Below are 12278 nucleotides of genomic sequence, written 5' to 3'. Positions count from 1 at the left end.
GACGAGATGCCGCGCCGCCGGGAACGCTCAGCGGCCCCAGAAAGAAACGAAGCTCGTCGCCGAGGTCCCGGTTTGGTCACGCTTAATAAACTTGGCGTTTCGCAGCAGCGAGAGAAAGCCGTCACACGCAGCCCCGGCGAACGCTCAGAAATGGCTCCCGGTGCTAAAAAACACTCGTTTTCCAAATTCCTTGCAGTGAAGCGTCATTTTATCCAAGTAGAATCGTAACCGAAGGAAACTGCTGTTCACGTGAAGTTACTCCTAGCAAAGCAGCCCGGCGCATGGGAAACGAGAACGCGAAGCGTTCACTCGTTTCTTTTTCCCCCAGCAGAAACACTGGGAGACGGGGAGACCCGATGGTGGTGAGGTGTGACGACAGCAAGGTGTGACGGCGATGAGGTGTGATGACAGCAAGGTGTGACGGCGGTGAGGTGTGACAACAGCGAGGTGTGACGGCAGTGAGGTGTACCGTACCCACCACGCTGTACGCCCTGTTCGCACACGGAGCAGCGTGTGCATCTCCTCCATTTTTAACACCGTGGCTGACCTGACGGCACCACTGTCTACGTTCACACCACCAGCGCTATTGTTCTTTTGGTGCCTGGCACCTCCTCTGCCAATAACGCCACCAGATCTCTCTTTTTTTGGGGGTGGGGAAGCTGAAATTTCCCTATGCAATGTGTTTCAGGCAAAATCCTTTTCTCGCGGATTGCTGTTACGTTACCTCTGGGCTGCCCCCGTTTTGCCACACAAAACACAATAAATCAGAATTGCTAGTGCCTCCACAAAGGGAAAGACACTTTCACTGTTTCATTAAAGGGTGTAACACAACGAGCCATGATTACTGTGTCCAATGCTGCCCTCTTGTGAGAGAATTTCTTTTATCCTTTATCACATTCACAGACAAGGACACCAGAAATTAGTCGAAGAACTGACATACATACAACGAAGAACAAGACTCGGCTGTTACGGGGCTCAGACCCACCTGCACCCTCTGGTCCCACAGACCTGCTGGTGACCATCAGCTTTCATTAAAAACAAAAAAAATGAAAAGACCTTACAAGTTTTAGACCTCAGAGGCATTGAAAGAAGGCCGAAATCAGTCCGAAGAGTAGAATACCCACTGAAGCTCCTCAAGCCTGAAAAGAATCATAGAATCATTAAGGTTGGAAAAAAGAACCTAGAACACTAGTCCTTGAGAAGAGAAATTGCCTTCGCATCTCGGGGGGGTGCTGGTGCCAAGTCCTTGTACGTCGGGCAGCTGACACTACTCAATTTATGACACTGAGGCAGGAGATGAGTTTCACTGAGGTACCTGGTTTGGGGGCAGAGGGGTGGAACACACTTTCACTATAGGGTGAAAAAGCATCAAATCTCCCAGCAGAACACTAGTCCTTGAGAAGAGAAATTGCCTTCGCATCTCGGGGGGGTGCTGGTGCCAAGTCCTTGTACGTCGGGCAGCTGACACTACTCAATTTATGACACTGAGGCAGGAGATGAGTTTCACTGAGGTACCTGGTTTGGGGGCAGAGGGGTGGAACACACTTTCACTATAGGGTGAAAAAGCATCAAATCTCCCAGCTCCCTTTTTATCAAATCAAACAGCAGAGTGGGGGCAAGAGAAGAGGGGGGGGGGGGGAAGCAAGCTAACTAAACCTTTACTCTAGGCATTTAATCCAAAAAGGGAAATACGGAGAGCTTCTGTGAGTTCAAATAGGGATTTCTCTAGTAGCAACGAATCTTTATGTAAGAGTCCCTCAGGTACTGTGGAGACATGCAGGATTGAATTCCAGAGCGAAAACAGGAAAATGAAGGAGACAGAGAGGACAACACAGGTGCCAGTGAGTGATGAAGATAAACCAGCTGGAAGTTTTTATAAATACACATGAATGGTGAAGCTTAGAGACCTGGAATGAGGAGCAAGTGGTAAAAACTGGTTATAACTTGGCTGTTCAGAGCTGGAGCTCAGCAGAATTTAAGAGAACCCAGGACTATGTCTGCAGAGACCTTATCCCTGGAATGAGGACCCAGCCCTGCTTACTCTTAAAGCCGCTGCTAAACCACTGGGATATACCTGGCTCTTCAACACGGGGTGTAGAAAGGACAACACAGGCCAAGTTTCCCCAAGTTGCTTCTGTATGTTGTATTTGGCTTTATCGTTGTTTCTATAGTGATTAAAGTTTATGCTGTGGCAAAATGATGCCCTAAGAACAAAGCAGCTTGGGTAACAATATTTCCATTTCGGGGTGCTCAAACATCATACTTCAGGTAAAACTACAGATTTAAAATAATGCATTCTAAATATATTTATTTGCTTCTAGTTTCTGAGCATTAGCTTTCATTTTTTTTCCAGGTCTTTCTTCATAGCTATCCAGACTAGCCACTTTTGCTTTACAGCTATTTGAAAGGTAAAACTAGGTAAACTGGAAAGAAAAAAAACCCCACAGACCTGACAAAGGGGAGGGTGAAACTTAGCAGTTTGGCACTGCGGAAGGGAAATGATTCCTCCTCAAAAAATGGAAATATGTCTGGCTGTGGAACAGTCCACAGAATTTACACTTGCAGAGATTTTCATTGTGAATAATGCTGCTGTATTGCTGACAAGAGAAAGGTGTCATTTTAAATGGATATTCGTGTCAGCTCTCAACCCTTAGGAAGCTTAAATGCACAATTTTAATTTAAGGGTAACTACTGCATTTTTAATTCTTCTGTGGGGTAATTGTTGGTGTCCAAAACTGGCTAAAGCAGATTTTTGCACCTTGTTAATTGCGGTCTCCTGTTTGAGCATCAGTCTCAGCGCAATGTCCGTGTTCGCGCGTTTCTGACTTGCATCCTTTTCCCCAGAAGCGAATACCGACCCTACTTCCAGGCTCACCCTTGCCTTCCCTTTCACTTGAGAAGCCATCTTCCCCAAGTTCTGTTTGCCAGTAGCTAGAACTAATGATGATTTACACATCAACTCCACTAAAGGAGAGCAGAAATTCACAGATAGGAAAATTAAATGTTGCCAAACGACCCTCCCACAGATAAATGGCTTTAGAGAAAATCCTCAGTAGGCTCTGCCTATGAAAACATATTTTCATTCAAGTCTCTTGCAATGTGAAAGACGGATGCTATGGAAACTGCCGCTCAGACTTATGCCTGCACTGGCTTAGTCTACGAGGCAAAGAAATTACAAAGGGCTGTGCCAGGGCACAGTGGTGGGGCTTTAAGTATCTGCTTCCCCAAGTTCTCAAGCATTCAGTATTTTCCTTTATTTGGTTTTTCAAAATCCTGGCTGAGTGTAGTCCCCTGCTGCTGCTCTTTCCCCATATGGACAACATTTGTCTTTTGTTTACTCAGCCAGCTGCAATGTGTGCTCTCCCCAAAACCCTTATTCTCTTTGTTTATATCTAGATTATACCACACACGACAGTATCATCTGAGTAGCTGCATCCTGCCGATTCCAGACCCCGCATACAGACAAACCACTTCAGACCAGCCCAGTTTCACCAGGGTCTCTGCTCATGGAGGGGATGCTTCCCCAGCAAGCTGTTCTTCATGGGAGTCCTCCAGCCTAGGCTTGCCCTGCGTAGGGAACTAACATTGTCAGTGTAGTTGCACATCGGTGGCTCCTGGCTTTTGTCAGAGGTTGAGCCTGCTGAGACGTCCCGCTGCCTGAACATAGGTTTGCGTGCACGTGAAGTGGGATGGTGGCATTAAAACACGAGAGCACTGTTTCAGGCACCCTGCAAGGGGACCTGCTGGAGGCACACTGGGCCACGGTCCATCACACCACGAGCTGGGTTCCTGGGCAGGTCTGTGCACCCGACACCCGGCCAGTAGGGTGAGAAGGCAGAAGCTGCAGTGCTGTGCTGCCAATGCGGGAGACGTCACTGGTTCTCTGAAACGAAACTACTCCCTTCCTTCGAGTTCCCAGGCCCCTATTCCTCCTTCTGTGACAGAAGAGGGATTTGTAACCACAGGAAACATTTCCATATAATGAACTGAAAATGAGAACGTTTTTTAATATTTAAACACTATCTCTTTTATGCTAAAAGATCAAAGTTGTGCACTTCGGCACACAGGTGGTATTGCCGTGTGATTCAAAAACAGTGTGTAGGTGAGGTCAGTATACCCCAGCTCTGACACTTCCAAGTAACTGGAGTTCTCCCATCTTATCTGCCAGCTCCTGTGCAGAGTGGGTGCCCACATGCCTAACCCTGAGAGCTGGCCTTTTTCCCCTTGCACCTCGGAGTAATAACCTGCATATTCTGGCCACATGCAGGAGCAGCAATGCATGTGCTCTGCCACCAGCTCTCTCTCAACCACAAAGCACTGAAGTCTGAAGACTATCCAAGAGGAGAAAAGATGTTTGTGATGGATACTTCTCAAAGATTGCTGCCAGCCACTGCAAAACAAACGTCGCTCTCCAAGAGCTCAGAGGACATGGGAGAGACTTGCTAAGGAGAATGCAATCCCCTGTACGTTTCTGGTTCGTGCAAGTGGCAATTGCTGCAGTTCCCTGTGGAACGGCTTTCTTGGAATCCACTGAAATACCAGCCACAGTCATTTACCAATAAAACCACATGCAAATGATGTCATCATGTAATAGAAGAAGGCTGGTACTCTTTCTGACAGGGATAAAAAAAGTAAGTTCTTCTCTTTGGAGAGTACATAAAATATAATGAGAAAGCGAGGTCATTGGGGGAAAGTAATACAACAGAACTAGAGCTGGAATGTTTGCAAGGAAGTCCACGACTGTTCTCGGTGAGAAGCAAAGGCTGCTTCCAGCTGGGAGCTGAGATCAGCAGGGCTGCGCGGCACGCTCTGCATCTGGCACAATGATGAGGAAAGGGCATATGCAGGTGTACGCTACTGGTAGTGTACATCAATCACAGTATGAATGTGTGTATCGACACTCACAAAATGCTCCAGTCTGTACCTGATACATATTTGCATATTAAGTATTCAAGACAAAAATGTTCAAGGTCAGGCTTTAAGACAACTCCCCTCTTGTTTTTGCAGTGCTGAACTGACTTCTGACACTTGCTGTTCTAGAAGCATGTCTCTGAAACGAACAGGACTTTCTTGCATCTCTGCGATACAGTGGCAGTATCTTAGTAACAATGACAGGAGAAGCCAAGGCATCCACACCAGCTGCCTACTAATTTACACTGGACATGTCACCAGGTTGTAGGTAATCGCAAGAGCATGACTAAGCTGAGGCAGCCACCTATAAAACCTTTGTTGGGGGGCTGCAGCATCCATGCCTTCAATACAGAGAACCAGCTACTTTAGACGCACGCCAGGAAAGGTCCCTTACAAAAGAGTTAACGCCAGGAGGACTGCAGTGATTTACATGGTTCAGACCACCTCATTCTCAGCAGATCAAAGATTTGGAGGGCAGAGACTGTAGGCCAGTAAGAGCTTGCTGTGTCATGACTGAGGATATGGTTTGCATGTTCTGTCAACATGGCCAGAGGCTGCATTTACACAACTAGGAGACAGGCATCAATGGAAACTTCCGAGACCACAAAAAAAAAAAAGTCAAATTCAGTTTAGTTTCATCTGGTTACCAACACTTCCCCTAAGCACAAGGGCACCTTTCACATGGGTGCAGAAGGAAGATTTAAGTCAGCAAGTTCCAACTGGCATTGGTATGGGGAAAATGTATCATACCTTCAGCGCTTGGTTCTTCCACAGTGGAGGGATGGGACTGGGTGATCCTTGAAGCTCCTTCCAACCCTACGTGTCCTTTTGCTGCCGACTACAAGAAGACAGACAGTGAGCAAATATTGACGCTCCCACCACCTGCTAGGAAAAGGAAAAGCAATTTCTAGTCATTATTTGTAACAGGAACACTACGTTCTGCCACAAAGAGAGGAGGAAGTTCTCAATGACCTCTCGCTTCCACAGGGGAAGCTGAGGACAGCTGCTGTAGGTTAGTCATGCTTTGCCACAGAATGCAGATTTATGCATGACACCTTTGCTTCTCGGAAGCAGGCTAGAGGAACAGACTAGCAACCAGCTGGGTGTCAGGACAGAGAGCAGCGTGCTAACAAATTCTTTCCCAACATCATCCTAGACCAAGAGACTAAAGTACTGAGAGAACTCATGCTTTAATAGACACTGAAATCACAAAGAAAGAAGGCCAAATGCCTTAGCAATTTCAATAAAAATATGAAAATCTTTTTACATGGTAAATTTCATAATATAAAAAGTTTAATGCTGTCTGGAAACAGAGTTTTAATTTACAAAGAAAGTTCATATAGGCCAAACATGGCTAACACTGCATACAAGGAGAGCAAGTGCTAAAGGGCTGCTGCTTAGAAGAGTCTTTGCTGACAGTCCTCTCTGAGTTACCATCTTCAGCGCTCTTTTGAAGGAGTTCTGCAACCGAGGGGCCAAGTTTTCCACACACATTTGCAGCCTTTCTAACAGCACGACAATGCAATGAACCTGAAACTGCTCAAACCCATTATTACCATCTAGCCTGAAACGACCAGTGTTTCTTAACAGATTCACAGATATTTCTGTGCGCCTGGATCTATTCTGCAACTTGAAAGACATGTTCACAGAATGAGTTTGACCTAATGAAAGGAAATATGGCCTGGAGTGATATACGTGGGAGTAGCACCCCTTCAATGGTTTTTCCTTGTTTAAGTAAGGTATGATTAAAAAGAACGAAAATCAGTACCAGGCCAGAGTACAGGCTAACCAACAAAATCAAATTAAACTGGATTTTGATCAGAGAGATTGTTTACTGTTCCCATTTAGTTGGAGCTAAAGACAGTCAATAAAAAAATCTGTAATCTCACAGAATAAAATGTACTGGGCAAAACCAAACTAAAATACATTCTATGGCCTTGGGGAATGGTTGCATGTGGCAGGTTTAATGTGAAAGTGGATAATACCTAATTCTTATTGCTCACTGTATTAAGCAGTGTTGTCACTTGTACCATGCACAAATACAACAACGACAAATGCATTTAAACTCCACAGAAGGAATTCTAATATCAAACGGAGAACATGTTATTTTCATTTCCTGAATTTCTCCACATATTGGGCAAACCTGATAAAACTCTTTTTTCCTCACAAAGGGGTTGTTTCTCATTCAGGGAGTGGAGGAGTGAGGCACAAGGTGTGTGAAGTGTCTCCCAGCCATGAGCAAGCATGCATCTTCATGGCTCTCATTAAGCCAATGGAAGTGCCCTGTGTCAAGTCAATGGAAACACACTTCCCAAAGGACTTGTTCTAGTGACACTCACCTTCCATATTTATACAACACCAATTTCCCAAATACTGAACTTCCTCTACTTAAGCCCCCCCCCCCCCCCCCCCCCAAAAAAAACCCCAAACAACAGAACCACCACCCCCCTGTCCCGATTTAGCTCTTTCTGAAAACTTTAAGCCAGTATGAAACCTACTGGCAGCATGAAAATGGGTTGTACCAAAATGGCAATATATAATTTCTACAGATTAAAAGATCCTTTAGTTATGGAAGTAAACTACAAGTAAAGAGGCTTATTTCTGGCATGTTATGCAGCACTACAGGGAGTATTTGCTGTTGCTATAAACAAAAAGCTGCCCACTTCCATCCTGGATGTTCCTGGGATGTCGTTTTAAAACAGTTATGCTGGTAAGAAACAGATTAGGTCACATGAAGTCTCTCAGCAGTCTTGTGACCACAGCAAGTTGCATGATCAGCAATATCACCGTCTACATGATGGGTAGACGCTGTACTGACTCATTTTGGCCCACTATTCTAATTTTTCCTGCCAAATGATGAGAAGATGATATTTAGCACCAAACCATCACAGAAAGATGTAATGTACAGACAAATAACTTGCATCATATGAGTTGAACAGATTTACTCAACCGTTTTGCTACATTGCATAATATGAGTAGATGAATAACTACTCTTTTTGTCTTTCTGCACTGAAACTTTTGTGATCATCCATCCCTTGTTAGCTGACTGTAACAACACAGCCCTATATTCTTTGCCTTTAGTGCTTGTGTTAATTTCTTGCGATGGCAAAAAGGAAAACATTCTCCTGAAACCAGTGGATTCTAGAATATACTCAAAGCAAGCATTTGATATATGCACCATGAGTAAGCTGAGCCTAAGTAATTTTATATTCTGGTATCAGAATTGAATCCTCTGTCCTGCTAGCATGCTTTTCCTCCAAGATCCCTAAGAAAATCACAAATTATCAGATCCATATTTTCAAGAAGAGCATCCAGACATGATAAGTGCAACAATTATCTGCATCAGCAATGTGCCCCTAATACGTTTACAAAGCTGACTGCACTCACCTCTCAGGTAGTCAGTTTCAAGACTGGAAGTCGACTTAAGATCCAGCTAAAACTCAGGGCCTAATTAATTAAGCCTCACAACACCTCTGTGAGGTAGGTAGGTAAGTATTACTATCCCCATTTAGATAGAAAGGGAAGACGAGGCACGGAGAGGTGAAGTGATTAGCCTTCAGTCACTCAGCAAATTTTGGGAGTGCAGAATAGAAACCAAAAGCCTTGGTGATCCAGTGCTCCGACTTCATAGCACATGGCCTGTGAAATACTTCGCTTGGATCTAAGTGTGCAGTGTGGCTGAGTTAATGCTACCACATGCCCACAGTTTTCAGTGCATGTAAATTACCATTTTGATTCTGATTACATCACTGCATTCAATAGCCGCTTAAAAGAAATAATCTCCAACTTGATCCGTAACACCTAAACACCATCCAGCCTCGGAAAGCTTACTTTACTCATCACCCCTGGGGTGCTCTGGGTTCTCTGTTCTCCACATATCAGAGGGCGCAGAGGTTCTGCATAGAGCCACTCTGCTTGTTGCCTCATGTACATGCTCTACCTGCACTGACGTCTGCTTAGACTGGTACACTTGCTCCAAAAGAAACTTGCTTCCGCAGCAGGGGAAAGGTTTGCAGACCTGCCCGCGATGAGCTATGTGGAATGATTTAGCAGGATCAGTGAAGGATTTATTTGGTCAGGTGATTTCTAAATCACATACACTGATGTCACATTCCTGCCTACCGTGGAATAATAATGTTCTGAGCTTCAATGTCTGTAACCCTTTTCTGTGCACATTAGCAGACAGAAGACATCTACGCTGCCCAAATACTTGCCAAGATGAAAATTTCACCATCATAACGCTGTGTGCCAGAAAGATCTTTCAATAAAACCAGAACTTGTCTCTCTCTGACACATGCTCACTACCTCAAGCTGAGGCTCACCTTGCTCGTTATGCCCCAAACATTCTTTTTGAGCAGACCAACCAGCAAAATATCACCTGAAAGGTTTCCCTCCAGAAAAGAGTTACCTGAGATGCAGGTTTTAGAATGGGGCACCTCTGTCCTCTTGTCTTTGTTTCACCAGCCTCTAAATGATGCAAGAGAACTGCCAGTATCATGCTGCTATGGAGTTTTATTGCCAGCAATTTCTTGTGTTTGGCTAACTTGGCAGAGATATCTAGAGGTATGTTATCTTGTCCTCTGTCAGCCTTTGAAAGCAATCAAATAAATGGCTTGTACTTCTCCAGGCAGAAACTTGTGCATACTTTCTTTGTGGTATACATGAAAGTTCTGCCTCCTCTCACTTCCCTCTCCAATCCCTGATATGTATAATTTCTGTATAAAAAGCCAGCTGTAAAACCTCCTGTTAGGTAAGAAATACAAGTAGGTGCCTTAAAAGCTAGTATTTTATGAACAGACAACTAGATTCATTGGACCTGTTGCTGCAAATACTGAACACTACAAAGAACCTGTTATCAAGTGAGTCTGGCCAAGGTCCTGATAAGGGAAACTAAAACCCATCTCTGTAAGGCCCGTGTTCCTACACAGTGACAGACAGGGCCAATCTGTCACATTCCTGTGCATTGCCAACTGTGGGTATGACCACGGCTTCTTAGATAATGGTTCTGTATTGATAAAGGCAAGTGGGCAGAAGCAAATACTTTTACAAGATTGTAAGTCATCAGCTGGTAGTCAAGACATTTCAGCATTTGGAGGAAGGAAAAAATCTTCCTGGTGACAAAAATTTATAACCGTTCCCAGATGGCAGCCTCAAGGGGCGTGCGGTTCCTGGAGTGCTACTGGAAGGTGGAGAATGAGTTGATGTCACTGCATTTGTAGTTTCAGGGCGCCTGTGTCCATTTGGAGGGTTCTTTTGTGGAGAAGTAAGATGTTGCTCAATAGACAGGTCCTTTAGTTCCAGCTTATCTGCGCTTTCTTCTTTGCTGTGCCGTGGAGATAAATTGAGCAAGCTGAGGACATCTTTCTTAGAAGTCATTGTTCCAGGAGCTCCTCGGAGAATCTTTATTGGCCCAGTGGAGTGATGGGGAGTGCTTTGCCAGAACATCTTTAAGTTGTGAATTGCTTGCACTTTTTCATCAATGGCAGCCATTTTTAATTTGTCTATGTCTGGGGCATCAGCTGGACTTGAGCGAGCAGAACCAGCTGAGGAATAAGAAAGAGCAGGAGACGGAGTGCTGCCACCAGGAGACTGATGCCCTGAGCTTGGAGAGATATTTCTGGGTGATTTAGAAATATGAGCACTGTAGGGAGAGCTGGGGTACTTGAGTTTAAAGTGAGGCTGTTCAGCTAAGGACCCATGTGAATCACAACTTGGAGATGGCTGCCCACTGTATTGGCCTGTGCCTTCTTTGTTTGACATCTCTGACGTCGTAGGGCTATTATAGCCAGAACTCACTTTCTGAAGGGATGAACTCCTTGTTGGAGGCTTTGGTTTAATTGCAAGAGGTGAAGACTGATTCTTCTGGCTAGAGCTGATTGGCCGACTGAATGCACTGGTCTCTGAAGATCTGAATGCAGACACACCTGCTGGGGTGGAAGCCCCATCATCTGAATTGTTGCTCTTGCTTATTTGGCTGCTGCTTCTCTGAAGACGTTCAACAGCAATGAGGTGACTCTGAGTTTCCTCCAGAATTTTTTGGGCCAACTCTTGCGGATCAAGCTTTGGATTACTGTCCTCCTGGGATTTGACAGTGCTGTCAGTCTCAGTGCTAGACTGGTCAGATTCCCCAGTATCAGAACTTGCAAGTTTCCCAACTTTTTGGAAAGGTGAATTTGGACTGGGAATAAGAGTCATTTTAACAGGAGAATTTGGGGTACTTATGCTCCCTTTGGAGTTGACAGACTCTTTAATACCTCCAGTCTGACCAGTTTGGGGCTGTTTGTGATCAGGGGAAAATCTTGGTTTTATGTTTTCTTGGTAACTGGCCAAAGGCTCATTGCTGATTATAGAAAAACCTTCATACTCTTCCTCATCTTTGCTGGCTACAGTGCTGGTTTGTGGTGACAACTGACTCTGTACTGCAGACCTATGCGGATAGATGTTCTTAGGCCTCTCATAGTCCTGGCGTCCTCTGTGTCCCACGCCATCTGGCATGCTCTCTGGCTTGGAAACAAAACTCATGGAAGAAGCAATGGAGCTCAGGCTATACACAGAAATGGCATCTGATGCAATGCTGTCTGGACAAGTAGGAGAGAATGGAGGGTTTTGATACTGGGGTACAGGGTTTGAAATAGACTGAGCAGAAGCCAGTGACTCTAGTGATGAGGAACTGTCCAGGCTAAGGCGCTTAGGCAGCTCTGTAGAATCTAAAAAAGAAAAGAATCTAAAAAAGAAAAAAAAAAAAAAAAAAAAAAAAAAAAAAAAAAAAAAAAAAAAAAAAAAAAAAAAAAAAAAAAAAAAAAAAAAAAAAAAAAAAAAAAAAAAAAAAAAAAAAAAAAAAAAAAAAAAAAAAAAAAAAAAAAAAAAAAAAAAAAAAAAAAAAAAAAAAAAAAAAAAAAAAGTACAAACATGGCCCTAGATAACACAGTAAAATCAAACAAAACCAGGTAACGTTCTTATCAGAATTAAGAGGAGATGCTACAAAACATGTACTCAGACTCTATGCTACTTCAAAAAACCCAACTACTACTTAGGTGAGAAAAAAAAAACGTGCACAGCCCAGGAAATGCACAGGCAGGAACCTCAGTCCAGGTATCCTAGATGAAACTTGTCGATTTTTATATCTCAAAAACAAGGGTGAGTTATACATCCTCCAGTTGCTGAACTCTGTTCCCAGCTTTGGCCTCAGCCAAGTCTTAGTGTTTGTTTCCCATATAAAAATAACATTTGCTGCACCTGTGGTATGATGTATGGCCTGTATGACACGTGTGTGATGATGTATGTATGATCTCTGCAAAAGGTAAGAGTGTGAGATTTCAACAGAAGCCATTCTGATCAAAACATCAGATGATGTAGGAGCAAAAACT

General features: G+C 44.1%; 2 protein-coding genes across 2 annotated transcripts in view; both read right to left on the bottom strand.

Annotated features, from left to right (window-relative positions):
• PITPNB (phosphatidylinositol transfer protein beta) overlaps window positions 1-7733 on the bottom strand; it is a 43075-nt gene extending 35342 nt beyond the window's left edge. Inside the window, exon 1 of the mRNA XM_009282826.1 lies at window positions 7699-7733. Coding sequence (XP_009281101.1) covers window positions 7699-7733 — 35 coding nt within the window. The remainder of the gene's footprint in view (window positions 1-7698) is intronic.
• TTC28 (tetratricopeptide repeat domain 28) overlaps window positions 7324-12278 on the bottom strand; it is a 198292-nt gene continuing 193337 nt past the window's right edge. Inside the window, exon 24 of the mRNA XM_009282825.2 lies at window positions 7324-11618. Coding sequence (XP_009281100.1) covers window positions 9994-11618 — 1625 coding nt within the window. The 3' untranslated portion in view covers window positions 7324-9993. The remainder of the gene's footprint in view (window positions 11619-12278) is intronic.

The sequence above is a fragment of the Aptenodytes forsteri genome, unplaced genomic scaffold (assembly GCF_000699145.1).
Source record: "Aptenodytes forsteri isolate BGI_AS27 unplaced genomic scaffold, ASM69914v1 Scaffold550, whole genome shotgun sequence".
Taxonomy (NCBI): domain Eukaryota; kingdom Metazoa; phylum Chordata; class Aves; order Sphenisciformes; family Spheniscidae; genus Aptenodytes; species Aptenodytes forsteri.
This window is presented reverse-complemented; position numbering and strand designations above follow the sequence as displayed.